Source organism: Bos javanicus, chromosome 18 (assembly GCF_032452875.1).
Source record: "Bos javanicus breed banteng chromosome 18, ARS-OSU_banteng_1.0, whole genome shotgun sequence".
NCBI classification, from domain to species: Eukaryota; Metazoa; Chordata; class Mammalia; order Artiodactyla; family Bovidae; genus Bos; species Bos javanicus.
In genome coordinates this window covers 3906867-3932392 of record NC_083885.1, presented here as the reverse complement: position 1 = coordinate 3932392, position 25526 = coordinate 3906867, and the positions used below count along the sequence as shown (strand labels likewise).

The 25526-nt window shown below is 40.1% G+C and overlaps 1 protein-coding gene across 4 annotated transcripts in view; it reads right to left on the bottom strand.

The window, feature by feature from the left end:
• CNTNAP4 (contactin associated protein family member 4) overlaps positions 1-25526 on the bottom strand; it is a 313027-nt gene that overhangs the window by 38634 nt on the left and 248867 nt on the right. For 2 of the 4 annotated variants that reach the window (XM_061386801.1, XM_061386802.1), the window contains exons 18-22: positions 17129-17368; positions 15433-15657; positions 13985-14118; positions 13057-13144; positions 1340-1558 (exon numbers count right to left, since the gene is read on the bottom strand). In XM_061386801.1, the coding sequence (XP_061242785.1) occupies positions 1340-1558; positions 13057-13144; positions 13985-14118; positions 15433-15657; positions 17129-17368 (906 nt within the window). The remainder of the gene's footprint in view (positions 1-1339; positions 1559-13056; positions 13145-13984; positions 14119-15432; positions 15658-17128; positions 17369-25526) is intronic. The other 2 variants (XM_061386803.1, XM_061386804.1) reach the window with 1 other exon arrangement.

The window sequence follows — 25526 nt, the reverse complement described above, 5'->3', positions numbered from 1 at the left end:
GGCTGCTATCCAAAAGTCTACAAGCAATAAATGCTGGAGAGGGTGTGGAGAAAAGGGAACCCTCTTACACTGTTGGTGGGAATGCAAACTAGTACAGCCACTATGGAGAACAGTGTGGAGATTCCTTAAAAAACTGGAAATAGAACTGCCTTATGATCCAGCAATCCCACTGCTGGGCATACACACTGAGGAAACCAGAATTGAAAGAGACATGTGTACCCCAATGTTCATCGCAGCACTGTTTATAATAGCCAGGACATGGAAGCAACCTAGATGTCCATCAGCAGATGAATGGATAAGAAAGCAGTGGTATATACACACAATGGAGTACTACTCAGCCATTAAAAAGAATACATTTGAAGCAGTTCTAATGAGGTGGATGAAACTGGAGCCTATTATACAGAGTGAAGTAAGCCAGAAAGAAAAACACCAATACAGTATACTAACGCATATATATGAAATTTAGAAAGATGGTAACGATAACCCTGTATACGAGACAGCAAAAGAGACACTGATGCATAGAACAGTCTTTTGGACTCTGTGGGAGAGGGAGAAGGTGGGATTATTTGGGAGAATGGCATTGAAATATGTATAATATCATGTATGAAACGAGTCGCCAGTCCAGATTCGATGCATGATTCTGGATGCTTGGGGCTGATGCACTGGGATGACCCAGAGGGATGGTATGGGGAGGGAGGAGGGAGGAGGGTTCAGGATGGGGACACATGTATGCCTGTGGTGGATTCATTTCGATATATGGCAGAACCAATACGATATTGTAAAGTTTAAAAATAAAATAAAAAGAAATCTAGGATAGCTATAATAATTTCAGATAAAACAGACTTCAGAATAAAATTATTATCAAGGATAATACATAAACATATAAAAAAATAAAAAAATTAAAAACCAGTTTTAAGAATCCATTTCAAATACTTATGGCTGTTTCATGTTGACGTATGGCAAAAACCAACACAAAGAAAAGTGAAAATGTCCGTCGCTCAGTCTTGTCCAGCTCTGCAACCCCATGGACTGTAGCCTGTTAGAGTCTGTTCATGGAATTCCCCAGGCAAGAAAACTGGAGCAGGTCGTCATTCCCTTCTCCAGGGGATTTTCCCGACCCAGAGATCAAACCTGGGTCCCCTGCACCGCATGCAGATTCTTTACCATCAAAGCCACCAGGGAAGCCCAACCAACACAATATTGTAATCATCCTCCAATTAAAAATAAATTAAGGAAAAAGAAATCATATTGGGAATACGTCGTCACAGAAACATCAGAATATTTTAACATTCAGTGGATATACCGCTTGTGACTGGGTACAGGAAAAGCCATACACCACCTGCAAAGGAATGCGTCCTCTCCCTCGATGTGGCATCAGTGCCAGCCTGGGCCACACAGCTGGACTCCGTCACGTGTCCCGAGACGGTGATGGGGGCTGGGCGGCTGGGCTGCAGAGCGGCCTTCAGCGGGGCCACGTGGCTGACCTGCACAGCAGACAGACAGCCCAGGAAGCCCTGTGCGCCCGCCAGTGCTGTCTCCTGGTCCACATCGCTGTGTTCTGTGAAGCCAAAGAGACGTGGCAGTACTGATAACAGAGAAGGTGCAAACAGCCAATTGCACAGTGCAATAGTCCAAGTCCTGATGATGCAGCAGCAATACGTACTCAGCTACTAAATTCCTTTTGCTTTTGTCTTTATTACAAGACATTCACTAAGTCTTTCCACAACTACTGGTGACATATCCCAGGTTAATGAAGACAAGTGTTTAAGCATGGCTAATTAAATACATTGAGAGCTCTCTGGAAATCATTAAAGCTTCTACAAGAATGGGTCTGATAATGAACTGATCTGGGTCCTGCAGATATTACGTAAGAGGCTGTATCTCAAAGCCATTAGGGACTCTACTTCTTCGTGTCCAGCAGTGAAAACTCTCACCCCCCCATGCTGCCTTTACTCCCAGTTTCACTGTCCACCTATCACTCAGACCGAGACAGTGTGCATTCCCTATACCTAGATAACCCTTCCCCATTTTAATGAGCATTGGGTTAATATGGGACTACTGCGGGGCAGAGATTGGTTTGAATGTCAAAATATTAATTCATAATTTTACAGTGGAGAAGATATTTCATGCTTGGCAAGCATGAAATCTAAACAAGGGGCATTAATTGTAGGTTTTTAACATTCAAATGGTATCAGCCTATGATGCATCCACCCACTCAACAAGATCATAAAACAGCAGGATTCCTCTTTCCTCTGCTGCACATATGTGGACACCAATATTTGCATTTTTTTCTCTCTTTTTAAAGTGAAAGTGTTAGTTGCTCAGTCATGTCTGGCTCTTTGAGACCCATGGACTGCAGCCCGCTGGGCTCCTCTGTCCATGCGATTCTCCAGGTAAGAATAATGGAGAGAGTAACCATTTCCTTCTCCAGGGGATCTTCCCCACTCAGGGATCAAACCCATGTGTCCTGAATTACAGGCAGATTCTTTACAGCCAGAGCCATCAGGGAAGCCCTTTTAAAAAAACTAATAAAATAAATATTGTATTTATGAATGCTTATTATATGGTAGGCACTATTCTAAGGAATTTGATTTGCATGTTTGTGTTTAACTCACACAGGACTCCAAAATCACTGCAGATGGTGATTGCAGCCATGAAATTAAAAGACGCGTACTCCTTGAAAGGAAAGTTATGACCATCCTAGATAGCATATTGAAAAGCAGAGACATTACTTTGCCAACAAAGGTCCGTCTAGTCAAGGCTATGGTTTTTCCAGTGGTCATGTATAGATGTGAGAGTTGGACTATAAAGAAAGCTGAGCACAGAAGAATTGATGCTTTTGAACTGTGGTGTTGGAGAAGACTCTTGAGAGTCCCTTGCACTGCAAGGAGATCCAACCAGTCCATCCTAAAGGAGATCAGTCCTGGGTGTTCATTGGAAGGACTGATGCTGAAGCTGAAACTTCAATACTTTGGCCACCTGATGCGAAGAGCTAACTCATTTGAAAAGACCCTGATGCTGGGAAAGATAGAGGGCAGGAGGAGAAGGGGACGACAGAGGATGAGATGGTTGGATGGCATCATCCACTCAATGGACATGGGTTTGGGTGGACTCTGGAAGTTGGTGATGGACAGGGAGGCCTGGCATGCTGCGGTTCATGGGGTCGCAAAGAGTCAGACACGACTGAGCGACTGAACTGAACTGAGCCATGAATAACCTATTTAAATCACATAGACAAGACCCTTTAGGTTGAGAATTTTAGTGATTTGCCTGAGGTTACTCGGCTGTTGGCCTCATGCACTGGACTCTAGGCCTGTTGGGTTCTTTTGTTTATTACTGACACATTCTTTTACTCTGCTTATATCCTCTGTGGTATTTTTTATTTTTATTTTTTTACTTGAGAGCTATGCTTGAAATGACTCTGGGCAACTCAATTCTGATGGAACCTGTCTTTGCTATATCAAGGTTTTTGAAGAACACTTCCTTTTGTTCTATTTTCATTCACATTTTATGCCTTTAAAAAAAATATTGATTAGATATTTAGCATCATGAGTATCATACTATATTAAAACAATCTGAAAATTAGAGAGATTATATTACCTTCCTGTTGTGCTGGGGGATACAGTATTCAGACCAAGGCATTCCAGCTCTGGAGGCTGTGTTTTTACCACCAGGCTATCCTGCGTCTCTGCACAAGGAGCCCTGAGAGGCATTCTGCTGCTCTGTGAGCACACAGGAGACCCTCAACACCAGCATCTGTTACACGGGAGGTGCTTCATCACCTTTGTGTGTAAACCAAAGAACTAACTCAGTCCCACCACACAGCAGCCACCCATTTGAACAGATGGAAATACATTCAAACATATATATTTTTAGAAAAAGAGAAGATTCTTTCTTTGGAGTTTTGGTTTTTGTTTTTAAACTCTAACAAGAAATAAAGAGAAATATACTTTAATAGCAACATAATCAGAACAGTGCTTCTCATATTTCTTCTCCAGGGTTAAAATCTTGAATAACATGTCTATAGATCTTAAAAAAAAAATCTTACCTTTTGAATAACAACAACAAAAAGTAAATAAATAAGATTCATTTCTCTGGTAAAAACTTGATATGAGGCAACTTTTAAAAATCCTATACCTTTAGATTGAAAATATCTACCTCTTATAAAATATTGTTAAAAAACAAAAAGCTTTAAGCTCTAAAACTTCAAGTGGTCAATCAATATTTGTTTTAAGAGCTAAATGTACAGGAAACACATTCCCTGCTGTTCGAGCATCTTACATTCTAGCAGGGGAGACAATATACATGAAATAGGAATGGATGAGAATTTTGAAGACTGATAATGCTATGAAGAAGTAAATTAGAAAGTGTGATGGAGTGGATATGGAACAGAAATTTATCTTGATGGATTAGGTGATTTTTCTGTGTGTCTGTTTTAAGGATGACTCTGCACAGCCCTATTTTCTTAGTCATCTATACATATTACTCTAGTGTCTTCTGGCTCTTCTTTCTTACATTTTGCAAGATTCCCTGTGATTTAGGGATTTTTAAAACCTGATTGTTCCTGTTGTGTATCTTCGCTCATCAATTATGCACAGAACATGGTGGGCCCTTTTAATCTGCAGCTTGGAAAATTCCATATGTTGAGTGTGCAACCACTGGTTCAGTTTCACCCCTTTTATACTTCTGGACTGCCGAGCATTCATGCTGAACCTCCTCTGCATGAACATTTAACTGCCTTTAGTTTCCCTCCTGATTTCTTTTAGGACTTGTTTTTTGTGGGTCCATGGCTTCACTCACACAAGGAGCAATAGTTAGAACTAGACAAGGAACAACAGACTGGTTTAAAATTGGGAAAGGAATACAAGAAAGGTGTATACTGTCACCCTGTTTATTTAATTTCTTTGCAGAGTATGTCAGGTGAAATGCTGGGCTGGATGAATCCTGAGCTGGAATCAAGATTGTGGGGAGAAATATCAATAACCTCAGATATGCAGATGATACCACTCTAATGGCAAAAAGTGAAGAGGAACTAAATAGCCTCTTGATGAAGGTGAAAGAGGAGAGTGAAAAATCTGGGTTAAAACTCAACATTCAAAACACTAAGATTGTGGCATCCAGTTCCATCACTTCATGGCAAAAAAAAGGAGGCAAAGTGGAAGCAGTGACGATCTTATTTTCTTGGGCTCCAAGATCACTACAGATGATGACTGTAGCCATAAAGTTAAAAGACGCTTGCTCCTTGGAGGGAAAGCTATGACAAACCTATACAGCATATTAAAAAGCAGAGACATCACTTTGTTGACAGAGGTTCACAGAGTCAAAGCTGTGGTTTTCCAGTAGTCACATGCAGATGTCCAAGCTGAACCATAAAGAGGCTGAGCACCAAAGAACTGATGCTTTTGAATTATGGTGCTGGAGAAGACTCTTGAGAGTCCCCTGGATTGAAAAGAGATCAAACCAGTCAATCCTAAAGGAAATCAACCCTTTATTTATTGGAAGGACTGACACTGAAGCTGAAGCTCCAATACTTTGACCACCTGATGGGAAGACCCTGTTGCTAGGAAAGATTGAAGGCCAAAAGAGAAGCAGGTGGCAGAGGATGAGACGGATAGCATTGCTGACTCAATGGATGTGAATTTGCACAAATTCTGGGAGACAGTGGAGGACAGATGAGCCTGGCATGCCACAGTCCATGGGGTCTCAAAGAATTGGACATGACTGAGCCACTGAACAACAGTGCTTCATTCACTTGCTCTCCAGGGGATGATTTCAAATATCCATAAAGACAACTTTTATTTTTTTTTAGTCTGGGAAAATCATACTTTTAGTTCCTCAAGGTCTTTTTTGGCTTGGCTAGAATCTCCTTGCATTGCTCTTGCTAGATTTCCCTCAGGATGGGGACTGTCTCCTTGGATAGCTTACTTCTGGTTGTTCTGGTTTCTCTCCCATCTGACTGCTGGTGAATCAAGGGTTGTGGACAGGCTGCTTTTCTCATCTCCTGGTTGGTTCTCCCTCACTGTCTCTTCAGGTGATTGACGCCCAGAGAAGGTAGACAGCGTATCAGCCATCTTGTCAGTGAAGCTACCGGCCAAACACCTGCTCAGCTTCAGGATACAGAAAACTTGGCCCAAATTTCAGGACTGAGGAAGTTCTCACATTTCAGTCAAAGCAGGAAGATGGAAGCCCTGAGTTTCCAATGCTGCCCTTTCCCCACGGGGTCCAGGGATCTCTGCAAGCCAAGCATTTTTCAGGATCCACACAATTCAGGGTCTACCCTAAGACTCCTGTAGGCTGGTCCCCAGGTTCCCTTCCAACCAGAAGCAGGGAGTCTCAGAACACAGTCTCACTGGCAGCCTCTAGGCAACCCCACCAGCTGGGCTGGACCATCAACCCCCTTGTTTCAGGAGACTCAATGGGTTGAAATTAGAAGTTGGAGAGAAAGAAACTATGGGATTTTGCAGCCATTTTCTCAGAATTGAGTCCGAATGAAATCAGCAGTTATATTAAGTTGCTTAAAAGCAATGCCTAGCATCAGATATCTGCACTGAGAACAGGACTAGTACAGCCAATGAGCAAAAATATCTATCTTTCCTCTTATCTGACTTCAAAAATATCAACAACATCTAAGTGTTAGAGCAGGACAGGTGGAGGAATTGAAGACAAATATCACTTTACTTCATTGAAATCCTGATAAGACAATTACATTTAGATTGTCTCTGGTTATAAAAATCCCTAACCAACCCAGATTTTGAGGGTGATCCTGCCTGTTAAAAAATTAGCCTCAACTGTATCTTCCAACCAAGGGAATGACTTCTGCTTTTGTAAAGAAATCTTCTCCCAAAAGTTCTTGAAAAAAAAAAAAAAGAGTACCAAGGAGTTAAAATTTGTTTGAAGCACTTTTCTATTTATTACCAGAGAGAGGAAACTGTTTCCGCAAAGGATACGAAATAAATGAACAATTAAAACCCGAAGTGCTTCATGAAACTTCTTGTGGCTCTCAAAACAACAGTAACAACAAAGCAAAACGAAAAACCTCAAAACAAACCTAAGTAGCTTGACCATACCTATGCAAATGGGGCCATCTTAAGAGGATCGCAAGGCCTTTAATCCGTAAAGATAAAGAAAGCTTGCCAGAAAATGGTGCAGTGACTCAGTGCTAAAACCCAGGAGGATATTTTTACCATCAACTAGGATGTAACAATGACAAAAGTTAGCGGCAAAGGAAAATGGCAAAGCAGACAGCAAGTACAGAACGGATAATGTCAGCTTTTCATGAAAGGTGTTTATATGCCAACCAAGCCTACTGCTCTGAGATGCAACCTTGAGGACTGATTAATGTAAAAGCTATTTATAGTGAGGCATCTCGGGGCAACCTGAGCTTCTCTTTTGCTTTCAGCACGACCTGTCTCATTGGAAGTGTCATTTGACTGGACTTTTACAAAATCACAGTGTCCTTAAGCAACTGAATTAAACTTTCTTATGTACCCCTGGGCTTTGAAGCAGGTTTGACATAAAATATCCCCGTGACTGAGGTCTGTTCCTGAGCTCTTCTGAGGAGATGCAGTAGACATCCTCTTCCCTCTAACCACACACTTTATTTACCTCTGGCCCAGGTCTCTACTGCAGAAACCTGAGTTACTTCCTGGCTCTGCAGCCTCACAAGAGATAAATGATCCCCACTGTCACTGTCCTTAAATATACCAAAGCTACTGCTTGCCGTGAGGGAAAACATCTTCAGACTAAGAAAACTTTCCTAACATAAAAAACAAATCTGTAAACAAACAAACAAAAAAAAGAACTCAGAACTAAAGTTAATGAGTTTGGATAACCAAAGCCAATGTAACACAGCCTGTTAATTTTTCGAGGGAGATTGACCCTCGAGGAGTTTATCTGACGCAACCTGATTCTTCCCACCAGGATGTACCAACCGGTTTCTGCTTGCACCATGACATTTCTCACATAGAAAAGTCACAAGTAGTTGCTGTAAACATCACTCAGCCTCTGAGAACAGTAATTTTCAATCATTTTGCAACAGGTTAAATTACGTTATTATTCAAAATGTGGGCACATTATGCTATGAGAGGTTTTTATGCAATTTCAAGAGTATGTAACGATCTTAATGGAGATGTTTTTTTTTTTCCATGCAGTGGAATTGTGACCCAATAAAAGCTTAATGAATTAGCGAAACAACTTTATACCTGCATATTTCCTTTGATTAATTACATCGTGGAGAGATGTCTTTTTCTGTAATCTTTGCTTAAGTAGGTCTCTTAAAGGAGCTGATTGAGGAATCATTCACTGTGGCCTCAGTACTTAATACATTTTGAACACACTTAACAAAGAAATGACATCAGGCTGTCTGCCTCTTCAGAAGGAAGAACAGAAATGGAGGAAGTGTTTCCTCTCTGTCCTCATCTCTACAAATGGGAGTGGACTGTAGGAACGATTTTTAGCTCCAATCATCGTTAACAAGCATCACCAGCAGCTCTCAAGCAACGAAGATGATTTAGAGGAAGCAATATCTTACTCTGATGACATGGAAACCACCTCCAGCCCTCGGTTATACTTAACAGGCAACACGAGCAGAATTCACATTTCACTGGCCTTGCTCTGACAGAGCGGTAGACCATGGGCTGGCCGGACCCATGTCCCTGCTGTGTCTGTGCCTTCTCTCCACCCTGAAGGTCCTGTATCCGGACTCCCATCAATTGCATCCTCTCCCTGTCTCATCCGTCAGTGCCCGGTCTTTAATAAGCTCACTCACACAGCACCGTAAGGCCCTGATCGTGGTTCTATTTTTCACTTACTCCTGATGCAGGTACATTTTCAAGCACATCAGTAATCTAAAGACATAAAAGAACTGCTTTCTCCTTTTTATTTTAGAAATTATTTGAGTTTTATCACTGTCTGAGGGTTTCTAGGTTTTGGCAGCTGATATATAATTTGGGATTTAGGGTTTTGGCTTCTGTCATTTGCTCTCTATTGAAGTGTAAGTAGAGCTCTGTTTTATGATGTTTAACAGCCAAATCCTCATCAATGGCACACACTTGCCCATCCCACCTGGAGCACGTACTTGTGATTATATGTGCTTCTGACAAAATCCCAGTGTCTACCTTATCATTTGCTCTATAATTAAAATCAGATAAAACATTTCAACATCATGAGTGTTCTCTGCTTTTAGAATATGACACTTCTGATCAATGCTCGTGTATCATGAGGAGAAAGGCTGTTTTTAAGTTTCTAGGTAGGGCCAATTCAAAATGATATAGCTGTATCTGGAAATGACTGGAGCCACGATAAGGATGAAGTCATGCCAAGTACTGAAGATGGTCTATATTTTAATTATCAAATACTAAAAAATCAACCTGATGAATACAAAAAGGTGATTTTAAAGTAGACTTTTTATTTTTTTGCTCCAAATGGTACTTCTCTTTTAAAATAAACCCTCCATTATCTTAAGAGACATTTCACAATATATTTACACAATTGCAGTGCCCTTAGCTTATTTGGCTCACATATCTTCCTCACCTCTGGGCTCTGAAGTGAGTTTTACATAAAGGATTCCTGACACATTGAGATTGTTCTCAAGCTCTTCAGCAGGGTAAGTGGATGTCCGTTCCTGGCTGACTACAGACTTTATTTACATCTGGCCCAAATCCCACCACAGTGATCCAAGAGCACTTCCTGGCTCTGTGGCCTCAGTAGAGAGAAATGATCTTTAATGGTCATCAATCACCTCCAATATACAAAAGCTACTGCTCAGGATGAGTGCAAATAATCATCCAGTTTTTACTCAAATAAATCATAAATCTATCCTAACATATTAAAGTATCCAGACATAGAATCCAGAGCTTCACTTTATAGTGAATTCTGAATATGAAAAGTAAATGTAATGTACTTTATTGAATATAGGAGTGTCTGAATTGAGCTGCTTTGGCAAAGAGCTTGATCTTCTCACCCCAGCTCCCAACCACTAATGACTATTATTGCCAAAGTTACTGCATCCTCAAATATTTCAAGTGTAGTAGGGAGTTAGAGACGGTTTTCATGTCATCACAGTACAGATTGATATGATTTCTAAAATTTACCCTCCTTTCAACATCTGCTAGTAATACTGATTAATAGTGACAATGATCCAAAATTATTCCCATGATTCTTCCTAAGTGTAAGGAATGAGTATGGAAAACAGGGGAAGAACGCCCTTCATTTCTGGGGTCCATCTGAAATGGCAGTGGATGGTCATATCCTTGAGTGTTTGTTTGAAAGTGTAGGCAAATGACAACTCTAAAATGTTTATCTTCTGCTCTCTTAAAATAAATATTCAGATATTATAAATGATATAAGTATTTTACTATTTTTCTTGGCTGCAGCACGCAGCTTTCAAGATCTCATTTCCCTGGCAGAGACTGAACCCAGGGCCGCGGCAGTGAAAGCACCGAGTCCTAGCCACTGGGCCGCCAGGGGGGTCCCACGGCATGCTAACTTACTTTACTTTGGAGGGTAATCTGGAGCTATTTTATCCCAAGCAACATAGGGTGTACTACACTCAATTAGATACACAGGAACATCGTGTATTAGGATTATCTGCCCACTAACCATAAATTCTGTGAGGGCAGATGCAACATCTGCCATGCTGGCACTCCCTGTGTTTACAACAGGTGATCACAGCGTAGGTGCTAAATGAATAAGAGAACCAAACGGGCTTACAAAAATGAAAACCACTGTTGGTTAGCATGAGGTCAGGAGAATGTGCCTTGCAGACCTCCAACTGGGTGAGAGGAATCGACTGAGGGCCCCAGGTGCCGGGCTCTGAAACTCATCCTCAGGCTGGGGCCAGGGCCTTGCTTCCCATGGCTGTTCCCAGGCAAAAGCTGACCACAGCGGGGACTCTAAGGCACACCCACCCTCTGGAGACACGAGACTCCTCTGGTGGCCAACAGACTCGGCTCCCCACAAAGCTGAAGTCCAGGATGCTTCTAACTGTCCCTCCCTCTCTCCTTCACTGGAAGGCAGGCTTGCATGCAGTCTTGACAAGCTCTCTCCTCACGTTCTCTTTCATAAGTGTCCCCTTGATAAAACCCTCACGTGGTTAATTTTGTCTTGACAATGGATTCTTGGAGGACTGCAACTAACATAGAAACCTCAAGATTGACCAACTCTCTGGAAAATGAATAGCTCCATTTTAGCATCTATTTTTACCATAAATTAATGTAGCATATTAAAATATAATAATATACTACATAACATTTTGTTGTAAATGCATACATATACCACACCATATGACCATAAATTATTAGTCTCCTTTGAATTACACATGATTTGAATGCAATGTTAGTCTTTGGTCAAGATTCACACCTTAGGATATCAATAAATTCATACTTCCATTTTTAGGAGAATGAATTGATTCAGACTCTAAAGTTTACTGCTAAACTTGGACTTTAATCTTATTTTTCAGCATGAGTGATATGAGTCTTAATAACATGCTATTCTTGAGTAAAAACATTAACATCTTTAATTCCTTATTAATCTGCAATATTCATTATAAAAAGGGAAACAAGTATCTATATAATGAATGTTATTATTCTACTGTTTGATTACAATCTTCCTCATAGAATGCAGGTCAGTTTCCCAATTGTTTTATAATATATTTAACATACTTCTATTCACACAAAGTATTTTCATCAGCAAATCTGGCATTAAGTTTGAAGATGCTATTTTTTCAAAAATATGATTTTATCAACATTATGCATAGTTGTTAGAATCTTTAATCTTTTAATTTTACATTTTTCTGTAAAATGCCTCAACTCAGGCCCTACTAGACTGAGGAACTCATGAAATTGAAATTTATTATAATTATTTCATCTTTTTTATTACTATAGTTGAATTTATGTGGTTTATGCTATGAAACCACTTGGGATTTTCCAGTTAAGCTTCCAGATATCTAAGTAGTCCTTTACACATATATTTCATGTCCATCCTAGCATACTAGAAGAACAATTCAATTCAATTTCCTTTATTTGTTTGGAGAATAAGAGCATACAACTTTGGCGCTTGTCACAATGCTAGAAAGACTATAAATATTTGTAAACTTAAGTATTAACCTTCTCAGAACCAATATCTTGATCATTCACCAACAGGTTTAATCAAGCATTCTCAAGATTCTAACATTATGTAAAGGGAATGTAAGAAGTGATATATCAAAGTACAAGTACCTGAAAAGGTCAAAAATAAAATATTTCATTTACTATCTTGGGCAAAATATTCCAGGTTAATGTCAAATATCAAACTAGGAATGAAAACCAGACTACAGGAAGTCCTCCAAGCTCCCATTTATATCTAAAAAGAAAATCTCTTTTAAAATTTATTGCCCCTCTTTCCGTTTAGTCTTTGCTGGCAAATATTTTAAAAGCACACATGTTTTGTGCTAAAATGGCAAGACTATGTTTCTCTTTCCATGCTATCATCAGAGGTAACTGGTGGACAGAAATAAGAATTACAAGGCATTTAGACAGACACTGGGTTATATTATAAGTCAGCAGGAGTGGCTGGCCGCTGCCTTCAACAAAACAGACCAGGATCCAGGCCACAACCTGAAGCATATTCACTAACCAGCAGAATAGCAATTGCTTTCTCCTCCATATTCTTCTGACCTAATCCCAGTGCTATCATTAGATTATGGCTTATATGTCCGGCAGCTGATTGATATACGGTGTGTTATTTATACCTTTATTATTTGATATTTTTGAAGTGTGAGAGGGAGACCATGTTTCATTTTGCTGGACTGACATAGAGCAGACACCAGCATGGCGATACTATTCAAGGAGGATGCTTGGTCATCTTACAAAATGTCCCAGCTCACAATTACACACACCCCTGAGAAAGTACAGTTTCTGCCTTGATTATCATTCACTTCACAACTGAAATAAGGCAAGGGGTTTCTTTTGGCATGATGAATTTGTGTGTTTTGTGTGTGTGTTTGTGCATCTGGAACATGACTCTTCTGGTCCATGTTTATGCATCATGATTAGGCAAAAGGCCATTCCTTTTACTTACCTATAATCCTGCCCAGTACAAGGGATCTGACAGCACTGAGTTCTGTACCTGATGCCAGGTGGACTTGCCTCCTCATGCTCTCATCAATCTACAAAATTGTTACATGAGATGCAAATATCCACATGGATGTTGTCATTGAGAAGAGGACAGGAAGCAAAGGAAGACAAAACAAAATGATAAAATAGGCAATTGTTAATATGGCCCCAAAGATTAGAAAAATAGAGTTTAAAGTCAGTCATTTATACAGGTGAATATTATTTTCTAAACTACTTCTATGCTACCCTCAGACACCAGTGCACCCTACCTTCTATCCCCTTATATCACTTTATTTTTCTCCACTGTATAAGAAATTCAAATGGAGAAAACCCACAAAAAGATACAAGTTATCTTCATCTTGATATTTTTACTTAGCTGGGTATTTTTACTTGAGTCATTTAGCTAAGAAAGTTTCCTCTATCTAGAGGGCTGAAACATATGTGCTTTTCTTCAAAAGCTGGTAGAGTGAATAATTCAACTTTCTCTGCTGTAATTCACATCATTTTAAAATTCATTCTGAAATTGTGATCATTAATTTCTGTGCAATAAATATGGCTGCACGTACAGCCATCTGAAGTAAACTGGTTTCATTAGAGTAGCAACAGTTCTGCCAATAGCAGATCACGCTAAACTAAAAAGCACTTCCCACCTGAGTAAAGCAAAAGTAAAACAAATAGGAAAGTTTGGCAATTTTAAGTATCAAATACTATTAATCTCTTAAACAGAATCCTACTGCTAAAAAAACAACACATTTGATGGTCTATGATCTGTGTAAGGGTGGCACTGGAAGAATGGCTTTATTTAATCTATCCATTATCCAGTTTCTGCTGCAGGTCCGTCATGCTGGGGAGTTTACTTGCAACCACTGCTTCTGTTGTATTTTCTCTATTACCTCCACAAAGACCACTGCTTCTTCTCTGTTAATCTTTACGTGGTGAAGTTGCCCATCGGCCATGTTTTTGAAATCAAAGTTAACAACATCGGGTTCTTGATATCTATTTAGCTTGTACCTGATCTGCAAACTTCCTAAAGTAGAGGGGAAAAGTTATAGTTTAGTTAAAATTGTATTTTTAAAAAACGCCTTTAAAAAAACCTCAGAGTCCTTTTTTGTTACTTACTAATACCTGGGGAAGAATTCACAACAGTTTATTTGGCTGTACACTTTCATCATAATTCCTAGAAGTCAGTTTCCATGTGAAATTGCACTATTTTCCCAAAATTAAGAGCAAATATGCTGCCAATAAGCAGGTTCTTTCTTGCAAATATTTAATTTGTCAAATATGTAATTAAGCATATGCAAATCTTTGTACTAGCCTCTGACTTAAAATAATAAGGTTTAATATATTATGAAATATCAAACTACTGTGGAATATTGCAGTAACTTTCTTTCTGTAATTCATCTTTCAAAAAATATGCCTACCATTCCTGAAATGCAACTGATGAATGGAATTATTATTATCAAATACAGTTTTACTAAAGATAAGGAATATTTTTCAAGTGGTCATGGTTATAGAGTTTGGAATGAAATTAGGGTGAGATGAATAGTTTTAAGCCAAACTTACTATTAGAGTTAATACTACTCATTTAATTGCCTGCAAAGATGTCAGTAAATCTACTTCACAGGATATCTTTCAGTTTAACAAATATATGTAGAAAAACTTCAAGCTCAAAATACATATTGTAAGGAGGAATATACTTATTGAACAATATTTTTTAAAATTTGGTGTTCAGTGCCCTTGGGCCATATTTTATTTAGTTGAAATGATATATCTGCATGTTTGTACGTTCCTTTGTTTTCCTCACCCAGACAATTTATTCACAAAATTTTTTATCTGTAACCCAGATAAAGGGACGAGAACAACAACAGTAAGTGGGTCTCCGTAGCACACACGTCCTAAACCACACACCATCATCCTGCACTGGTGTACTAGAAAATCAGAACCAAGAGATTATTTTATGGACATCTTCTTATACATAATGCTAATTGGTTAACATTCTCTCAAAACTTCTCTACTTCGATTTGAAGGAAATATTTTATATAAAATTTATAGATTTATATAAAATATTTATAATAAATATTTTATCTACATAAATTAAAAATTCACACAAAATATGTTAAATTACCAAAGCTATATGGCTATAAAGACATTTTAAGTATTTTAAATAATCCTTTTAGATTAAATTTACAGGACAGCACTGAAAAAACAAAACTGAATACATCAAACAGGCACATTTATTTTTTTCCTGTTTGTAGTCTGAGAAGCAAGAACATGAGAAGTATCCATATTACTACAGATCTAATGCTCTGATAGTATTTTCTCTCATCTGAACAGCACTCACCGTTTTTGGCTAGGATAACTGAAAGGTACTCTTTATAAAAGGAACTCAGATAGAGCAGCAGGCTTGGCGTCCGTGTTGTGCGGAAGCTGAACTTGATCGTTTCCCTGCTCAGCCTGGTGTCACCATGAAACGAAGCTGCGTGGGAGCTGGAATTCTTACTTAAGGAGTAATTTTCTTGAAAATTGTAAATCACAGATGAGCCAGATCCAAAATAGGCAGAAATCTCTGAAATGATAAGCACACTTTATGTTTAAAAAAATTGAAGACCAAGGATTATTCCATGGTCTCAGTTATGACACTTTTTAAATTTAAAAAATAACTATCCAAGTTTTAAAAAATCATTTTACTTACATAAATGATTTTAATACTTAGGATTTATTCATTTAGGATTAATATTTATTAATTTAGGATTAATATCAGAAATTCATACACACACACACACACACACACAAATATATTTGTATAAAAATGAAGAGGATGGTGGAAGGGGCAACTAGTTTGGGATTCCGGAGCTCTTCCCTTCCTCACTATACAGGGCGGTTGTTGAATGTGAGCTGCAGGTGATCCGCGTGGATAATGTGGCAACATCTCCACTCAGTGCTTTAGGGGTTTTGTCTGTTTGTTTTATTTTTACTATCTATAATATTCGTTTTAAATCCTATATACTATGTGGATGCAGAATAACATTCCCGATTACACTTTGCAAGATGACCTGGAAATCATTTAGATTCAGAAAACGAAGACATGCTCTTGTAAAGACACGGTCTTCGTTCTAACTTTAAACAGGAGAATTACAGAAAGACAGAAGCAGTGGTTGATTACCCAAGGTTGATTTTAAACGATAAGTTATTCCTGATAGAAAGTAGATGATTTGAAGAGTTCGTTTTGGCCAACTTTCCTTTAAACAATCCCAAATGTTTTCATTGCAAAGCAGGGATCGCTTCAGTTTGAGGCCAATTTTCGTTAGTCTCCTTCAGGTGAAGGTGCAGTAGTCCAGAAACACTTAAGTAAAGCAATTGAATTAAACTGGATGATGATTTTCTATGAGGAACTATGAAGGTGTAGCAAATGTTTGTCTATTCACAGAAATCTGTTCAGAACGCTAAGTGCTACACTCAGCTTTTCCCTTCTTCCATGACGTGGATCAGTGAACAAGACCAGCTGAAAAACGGTCCACTGTTTCACTTCACGAACAGAAAGTCAGCATTTCACAGAACAAGGTGTCTGAGCATCTCTATTTTGTCACACATCGATACTCAATGGAAAAGTTATTTCTAGTCCTGTTTGCTAAACAATATTTGTTGGCTCAAACAACAAGGCTTCCCAAATGTCTTTGCATGGCTGGCCATCTTCAAAAATAACAACGCTTGTAATGATTTTAAAAATGAGAACTGCCCCCATGGGACTGGCTGTTGACACCTGTATTATTTGAGCATTAACAGTAGATAGAAAAGAGCAGATGGAGCAGCTGATACTTTAGAAGGTTTATCATTAAAAGACACAGTTTTTAAGGAACTGAGGCAAATATTTAAGTAATGAAATGTCATGGGCGTAAAATAGGCAATTCCCCCCCCCAAAAAAAAATGTTCAGGAATGGAAATATTTTTGTTTTAAACAGCTACAAAGAAAAGAACTGCTGGAGGTTTTATTCACGTTGGGTCAGTCCTGCTGTTGGGGGGATCCTTGTCATACTCACCGTCTGAGCAGAAGGGCCCCGCGTACGCGGAGGAGGTGCAGTCACAGGAGAACCCGCTGGGCTTCTCCATGCACATGCCCCCGTGGTGGCACAACCTCCCATAGCTGCTGCAGTGTCCTCTGCACCCCGGCTCCACTCCCGGGGTCACCCTGGCTCTTTCTTCCAGGTCCAGGGCCTCTCCGTTCAACTGCAGAGACCGAATGCAACCCAGGAAGCCCCTCTGTCGGGTGGCCGTCCCACCTACAAGGGAAATACGGCACACGCGGACGTGTTCTGAGGTGTTTCGTTCAGGATTTTAAGACCAAGCAAGACTGAGGCCTCACAGAGGCCAAAATTGTGGCCTTAACAAAGAACGGCCGGAGTCAGAGGGTCTATATGCTTCTGTAAGCACGATTTGTGACAAAATACGATTAAAAGAATTCAGAAAGATAAAATTCATTCATTCATTTTTTCCCCAAAGGTTGAATTTGTTACAGATTTGTTTTCTAAAAGAGTTTTATAAAACTTTAAATTGGAGACTTTTAAAATCAGTTTGTTTTATTTTAAAGAACAAATTAAAGGCTCTATTTCACTTTCATTCAAAATAACAGTGATATGTATTGATATTCCTATGTAGAAACTAATTTTTTCTTGCAATTTTTAATAAGCATATATTTGTGGGTGGAGGAGGGCATGGCAACCCACTCCAGTATTCTTGCCTGGAGAATCCCATGGACAGAGGAGCCTGGTGGGCTCTCCTGGGGTCACATGAGGTCACAAAGACTTGGACAGGACTGAAGCTTCTTAACACGCATGCAGGCACCACACATGTGGTTGTCCTTCATATTGCAACCTGATCCTGATGCGGGACAGCTTTCATTAGTGAGAATTATGAAGGAATCTTTGAGGTCTTCTAACTTGATTGTGCATTAATGTAATCTTTTGGTCATTATGCTTTCATCAAACACGCAGCAGCAGACTGAGCACCAGAGTATCTGCTTTTGTTGGGTGTATTTCCCAGTGAAGTTTTTCAAGTGTTGGACTAGTGCTTACTGTTTTGGAAAGATTCTCAACAACACTGGGGAAGTGGGTTAATGGAGACACAGAGTGGTGTAACATTTACTGAATGAAAGATAACAACATGCACTTAGCAAGCCGCCCTTGAAGAGGTTTTAAGAGTTTGGGAAGAATCAGACCCTGCTGTCCTAAGGCAGTGGAGGAGGAAACGGCAGTCCACTCCAGTATTCTTGCCTGGAGAAGTCCATGGACAGAGGAGCCTGGTGGGGCTATAGCACACGGGATGGCAAAGAGTTGGACACAACTGAGTGGCTGACACACACACATCCTAAGGCAGAGGTTCTCAAACGTCAGGAATAAGAGTATCTCATGGAAAGGCTTCTTGAAAATACAGGCTTAGGCGCCCCCAAAAATACTGATTGTGGTGGGCCACACACAAGGCTGTGAATCAGACTGAGACAATCACCTGACTCCCATATATAAAGCATCGTCTTAATAGGAATGAAACCTCTGAGTGCACTTGGACATACATCGGTGCCCAGGAATATCAATAAATAAAAGCTCAGAACTCGAAATAGGAAAACAGTGTCCTAATCTAAATAATCCGGGTGATTTACCCAGAAACACTTAGATGTTCTTGGAACCTCTGAAAAGGAGCTTCATCTTTTGTACAGCTGATGCTGTCTCACCACCAGGACTGCATACCCGCTCTGTACCTGTTCTCTCTTCCTAAAATGGGTTCACTCCCTCCTCCCTCACTTCATCTAGCGAGCTCCTAATCTAGCCCCTTTTATGTAAGGTCTCCTTATTCTCAGAGATTAAAGAGGTGTTTTTTTTTTTTAATTTTAGAACCAGAAAATTTCCAGAAAGAACCTACAAAAATATGTCATCATCCAGCAAGCTTTACATTTGAACAATTTACTTTCTATATTACCAGTGTCTCTCCATCAAAATACACATTCAGTTAGGGCTATTTCAATCACACTGAAACCCCAGCACACAGAACAGCATCTGACACAGAATTTGTTGTTGTTCAGTCAACTCTTTGCGACCTCATGGACTGCACCATGCCAGCTCCCTTGTCTTTCACTAGCTCACACATAACAGCGTTGCAATAACTATTTACAACTACAGCTAAATGAACATTAGTCATAGCTAAGTATTAATACTCAATTAATTTACTGTTAATAATCAACACACTCATTCATTAAACTGATTGTAGTAGCAGCTGGGAGCATGGTGCTTCAAAAGTTGAAAAGAGGTACATTTCCTCACAGGGATGTTTGGGTCCCTGGGACTGAGAACATTGATAAAACTCAATGAATATTTCTGAATAAATTAATTCTATGCTTTTGGATAATGACATACCATGAAAACAAAACTAAAAGCATCTCCTGAGACTGAATCTCCTGGGACTCATGGTATTATATAATTCAGATTCATAGATGTAATGGTCCCTATTCAAATGATTGTATTTATTTATTTTTGCCATTCTCACCAGTTTTTTTAAACATAACAAAGTTACATATAGTTTTCCTATATATTGCAATTATTTTTAAGTAGATAAATTAAGATGTTTATTTGGAGTTTCAACACCAAACTCTCAAAAATTCATAGAATGAATAGACAAGTAGAAGGACATAGTAGAGCTGAAAAGCACTGTGAACCAATTCAACATAATTAAGATTTATACAATTTTCACACAACAGGAGGATACAAATTCTATACAAGTTCCCATAGACTATAAACCAGGAGAAACCGGAACATATCCAGGGACATAAAACTAGGTGCAAAATTTTCATCGTCTACAGGTATTGAGTCAAATGACGGTATTAAACGTCTATATTCAAATGGCTTCAGCTGACATTATTTACACCTCTTCGATAAAGAATATGAAAACCTTAAGGGGGTGGGTGTCATATGCTCTATTTATAACTCCAGATTTAGTGTGGTATGGAGCCAGACATCGTACAATTCCAGGCTCTTGGGCAAGGCAGGGACAAGTTGCTGCTATCCCAGAGTTTCAGAATCGCTGCCACCCTTGCTGCGCTCCTTCTACACTTCCTCATCTTCTGCCATCCCTGGCATCTCTCTGCATCCCTCGTCCTCAGGACATCTTTTCCTTCCACATCCAGGCTGCTGCTATCTTGACTCAGTAAGAATGTCTAGGGCTCAGTCAAGTCTGTGACAGAGATTCTTGGGGCATCCTTGCTGGAGTTCTCTTTCCTGGGTAAGGAGGGCGGCCCGCAGCCTTGGTTTTAGCTCTGGCCCGGGCACTCTTTGGAGGAGGGCCAGATGCTATGAAGTCTTCATTAGAGGTGTGTATTCCTGGTGTATTTCACTGACTTCATGTTACAGTATTTTAAATCATGGTGTAGAGTTTATAGTACACAGCACCACTAAATCACAGTCTGTTATGCATTTGTCACTCTGAAATATCCACAGGCTCTCTGATTTAGGGGTTTATCTCAGTCTGCCAGTGACATAATAATAACTAAATAACCTGGAGTCCAACAACTTAAGACATCCATTTTCATCAGCTCCATCTCATTCATTCTTGTTTGTTTTCTGCTGTTTTTGTTGCAGATGAGAGACTAGAGGCACAGACAAGTTCAGGGACTAGCCCGTGGGCACAGCTGAGAAATTTTAGAATAAATATGTTTAGTCAGAGGCAGAGTTAAGACAAAAACCTACAGTTGGGGATGCCTCCTTCTTCTCCACACCAAAACCCGGTCAAAAAAGAAGAGTTGCATTTTCTTCTCCTCAGATCACTTTCAATTTCAATGGCATTTCAGTCCTGCTAGCATTATTTAGCAGCTCTTTTCTGGACACTGTCTGACACTGGAGGTAAAGAGTGCAGAGTTACATACAGTGGGTCTTGGTCTCACATATCTCACGGTATAGTAATGGATTTAGGAAGGGAAACATGAGCATAGAAAGAGGTAGAAAGAGATACCAAGTGGAGAGGAAGGTCAGAGGATGGGGATATTCACAGGTAGAAATATATGCATATACATGTGAAATGCATGCTTAAACGGCATTTGTAATAGTGAGAAGAAAATCAACACAGTTTGTAAGTAAGATTTCTTGATTCTGTACTTTTAAAGAGTTTCGTGTGTATGTGCTCAGACACTCAGTCGTGTCTGACTCTTTGCAATCCCATGGATGGAAGCCCACCAGGCTCCTCGTCCTTGGGATTTCTCAGGCACGTAGTGGGCTGCCATTCCTTCTCCAGGAGATCTTCCCGACCCAGGGATCAAACCTGTGTCTCCTGTATTGGCAGGCCATTCTTTACCACTAAGCCACCTGGGAAGCCCTCTTAAGGAGCTAATGTTTGCCTAATTAAATGGCAAACTTTAAACTACATTTTAAAATTACCAAGAAAATGTGATGTCCAATTAAATAAACATTTGCAGCACATGGGTATTGAAGATTTTTACTTTACCATGAGGCTTCAAGTTACTAACCTTTCATTTTAAGATGTAGCTGTTCAGGAAAACATGGTTCATGTAAATAGGGTTGGGCTTGAAAGCTTAATTAGACATTCCAACGACTTCTCCAGGTTAGAGGATGTCCAATTAAAATGAGTTGCAGTTTGATTAATTGATTCTGGATGCTTCTGCTGAGTTATTATGTTTGGAACCGTCTTCCAATTAATTTGCTATCAATTTACCTGCCATACTGTATCAGATATAATGGATTCTGGAACTTCATATACACTGCACATTTTGTGAAACAAACACCCAACCTTCCTATGTGGATGGATACAACCGAATCTGTTCACTTACACACGGTATTGGGATATTGCACCTAAACAAGTGTGCTAGGTGCCGAGTGGAGACTGAGCCCAATCCTTTCATCATGTTTCATGCTCTCAGGAAATCAGACTAAGTGACAGATGCTATTGTCACAGAGTCCAAGCTGGCTCTTTCCTATGCCAATTTCCCACTACTTCTGTGGCAGGAAGACCTTTAATTTTTTAATGGCAAATTATTTATGTGCTGTGCTCGAATATAATTGAGGATTAACTGGGAACTGTACAATCCATCCAGGGGCCTTAGAAGAACAAAGAAAACAAGATCCCCCAAAATCCAAAGTTGCAGAGGCTCGTTGGGCAGAGGACAGGGGCTCTCTCTGAGCAGGGCACTCTGCAGAGAATGGCAGGGAGGCCCTGGCCACGGGCCTTCAACGGGGGCAGGGAAGTGACTGGGCATGCGGGCGGGGCCTGGACCAGGTCAGGGGACTGTGCTCTGCACACCACGCAGCGGGTCTTCCCAGCCACCCCCAAGGTCCGGGGGAAGACGCGGCCTTGCAGCAACAATAGCATCAGTTCGTGTAAGTGCTGAGGCCGGATGCCCAGCTATAGTTTTGCCATGGAACATTCCTTACTGAACAAAGCCCTGCAAGGCTGGGAAGAGCAGGACTGTCCTCCCTCAAGTTCAAAGAGCTGTGACGGCTGAAAGAGGCAGGTGGTGTAAGAAAGCATGCCACAGGCAGAAAAGTCAGTCACTTTTCCCTGAACCAGAGCCAGTGATGAGCACGGGTCCTGGTGGTAGCAGCAACAGGGAAAAATGGGTCTACTCAGAGTTAAGGCCATAGTGCTCAGTGATTCGACCATACTAAGGCCTGTTTTTCAAAGAAATGAACCTTGGTGCTATTCATCATATTCTCTGATCTCAAGAGATCCCATTTGAATTCTGATTTAAGAATTCAATTCAACGGTCACTCAAGATTTGCCACTGGACAAGGAAAAGTCCACTGGGAGCTTCTCTGGTTAATCATGAAAATGACATCTCAAAGAGAGAAGAAAATATTTGAAATAAATGATATGATTACATTACAGAGCAACACGACTTTTATTGCACTGAACTTTGGTAATGAGGGAATATATTTATGACTACAAAGGAAAATTAGCCTGTAATAAAAATTATTCAAACATCAAGTTGTTTGGCATTCTCTTCCTGTAGCTATATTTCAGCCTATCAAAAACAAACAGAAAGCAAAGAGAAAGAAATCTAGATTATATTATAATTAAGAACTTCTGCTCATCAAAAGACATCAGCAATGTGAAAATGCAAACCGTAAAGGAAAATATCTATAATAAATGAATCTGTAAAGGACTCATCCACTATATATACAAAGAACTTCTAAATTTTTCTTAAAAGAAGACAACCCTGTAGAAAATGGGCAACAGATCTGAACAGCCACTTCAAAAAGGATGATATCCAAATGGCCAACAGAGATTTGGCAGTGTCTCCTAACGCTTGACATATGCTTATTCCTATGACCCAGTACGCAGAAGGCAATGGCCCAGTAATTCCACCCCTGGGTACACAACCAACCAGTATACAAGCATATGTTCACCAAAAGACCAGCACAGGGCTGTATTTGTAATATGCAACTTTGAAAGTATGCAAACATCCATCTGCAGTAAATAAATATATCTTTGTTCTGGTACTGTCCTGGTACTTCCCTGTGGCTCAGCTGGTAAAGAATCCACCTGCAATGCGAGAGACCTGGGTTCAATCCCTGGGTTGGGAAGATCCCCTGGAGAAGGGAGCGGCTTCCCACTCCAGTATTCTTGGGCTTCCCTTGTGGCTCAGCTGGTAAAGAATCCACCTGCAATGCAATGCAGGAGACCTGGGTTCAGTCCCTGGGTTGGGAAGATGCCCTGGGGAAGGAAAAGGCTACCCACTCCAGTATTCTGGCCTGGAGAGTTCCATGGATTGTAAAGTCCACGGGGTTGCAAAGAGTCGGACACGACGGAGCGACTTTCACTTTCACTTTTCTGGTACTGTCAGTGTCCCCAAAGCTCCCCATGAATGTGTGACTAGGTTGAAAACCAGCCTTCAGAGCTTCAATGTGTTAGAGTTCAGCATTAACCTTTGGGTATGGTATTTAGAAACTGTTTGCTCAAGATAATAAATATTTGTAGATTTGCTGCAATTCAAATGCAATGCAAATGACTTCTGAGTCTATGTCAGGAGTCCTTACTTCTCCTTCGGGTCCTAGTCCCAAAGTATTGAAATGAAGTTTGCCCCATTTAGAAACCTTCCAGTGAAAGAATTCAGGCTGCAAACAAAAATTGCAGAGCTGGTTGAATGAAAATCAATTCAAGGCTAATTTAAGATGCTTCTGAGAAAAATGCTGAGTTTACAAACCAAAATAGAAAATGACCACTGTCACATTTCAGCTTTAAAAAAATGATTGATTCTTTTCTCTGCATCATTTCCGTGGCTGGAGAATGGCTGTGGGTGTGTAATCACAGCAGCGACTCTCAACATTGAGTCCCCCATGTCTACAAGGTCAAGGGCATATGTTTACTACACCAATCAGCATTGAGTTGCTAAACTTATTTTTAAAGATAGGGAATAGCATCTCTGAATAGGACTATTTAAGACATGTCATGAATCACACAAAAACAATAAAGGACAGAGTGAAAGAATGTGAAAAGGTTGGTAAGGACTTAATGCCATAATTTAGAACAAGATTGGAGAAAGATGGGCGACAGATAGGAGGGGAATCGTCATTTTTACACTAAATAGCAATGTGATGGCTGAGATTTCCTGGGGGGAGGGAAGATGTTCTACTGTTTCTCATCTGACCGTCACATCAGTGTTAACTTTTTCATACAAAGATTTCCGTTCATGATTTCATTACTCCTTCACTTTGCATGCCATCCTACAGTTTAGATTAGTTGAAGATAGTTATGCTAATATCAGGAGCTACATGGATTGTTCAAGTTCTTGTTTTTTATCATTTTGTGGTATAGTTGAATCTCTGAAACTATATACCATTTCCTTATGCCTATTTCAACTGCCACGTATAATTGCTGCTCAGCTGAATCACATTTTCAGTCATGCTTTCTATTTAGTTTTACTGATTCTGCTCAGAAATAAAAAGATTTTGCTCAGAAGCATTAGTCTTGCCTCAGAGTCTCACTCTGAGATGTGAACAGACTTTATTATCGGTCCTTAGAGGACAGAGTGAAGCAAGCGATGGAGAAAATACACTGGTTTCCTTCATGTTATCCTATTGCAGTGCTCACTACTGCTGCTGCTGCTGCTGCTAAGTCGCTTCAGTCTTGTCCGACTCTGTGAAACCCCATAGATGGCAGCCCACCAGGCTCCTCCGTCCCTGGGATTCTCCAGGCAAGAACACTGGAGTGGGTTGCCATTTCCTTCTCCAATGCATGAAAGTGAAAAGGGAAAGTGAAGTCGCTCAGTCGTGTCCAACTCTTAGCGACCCCATGGACTGCAGCCCACCAGGCTCCTCCATCCCTGGGATTTTCCAGGCAAGAGTACTGGAGTGGGGTGCCATTGCCTTCTCCGACTCACTTCTGAGAGGCTGCCAAAACCTCTCATCTCAAAAAAAGGTAACGTAAATCAACATAGACCTGGCA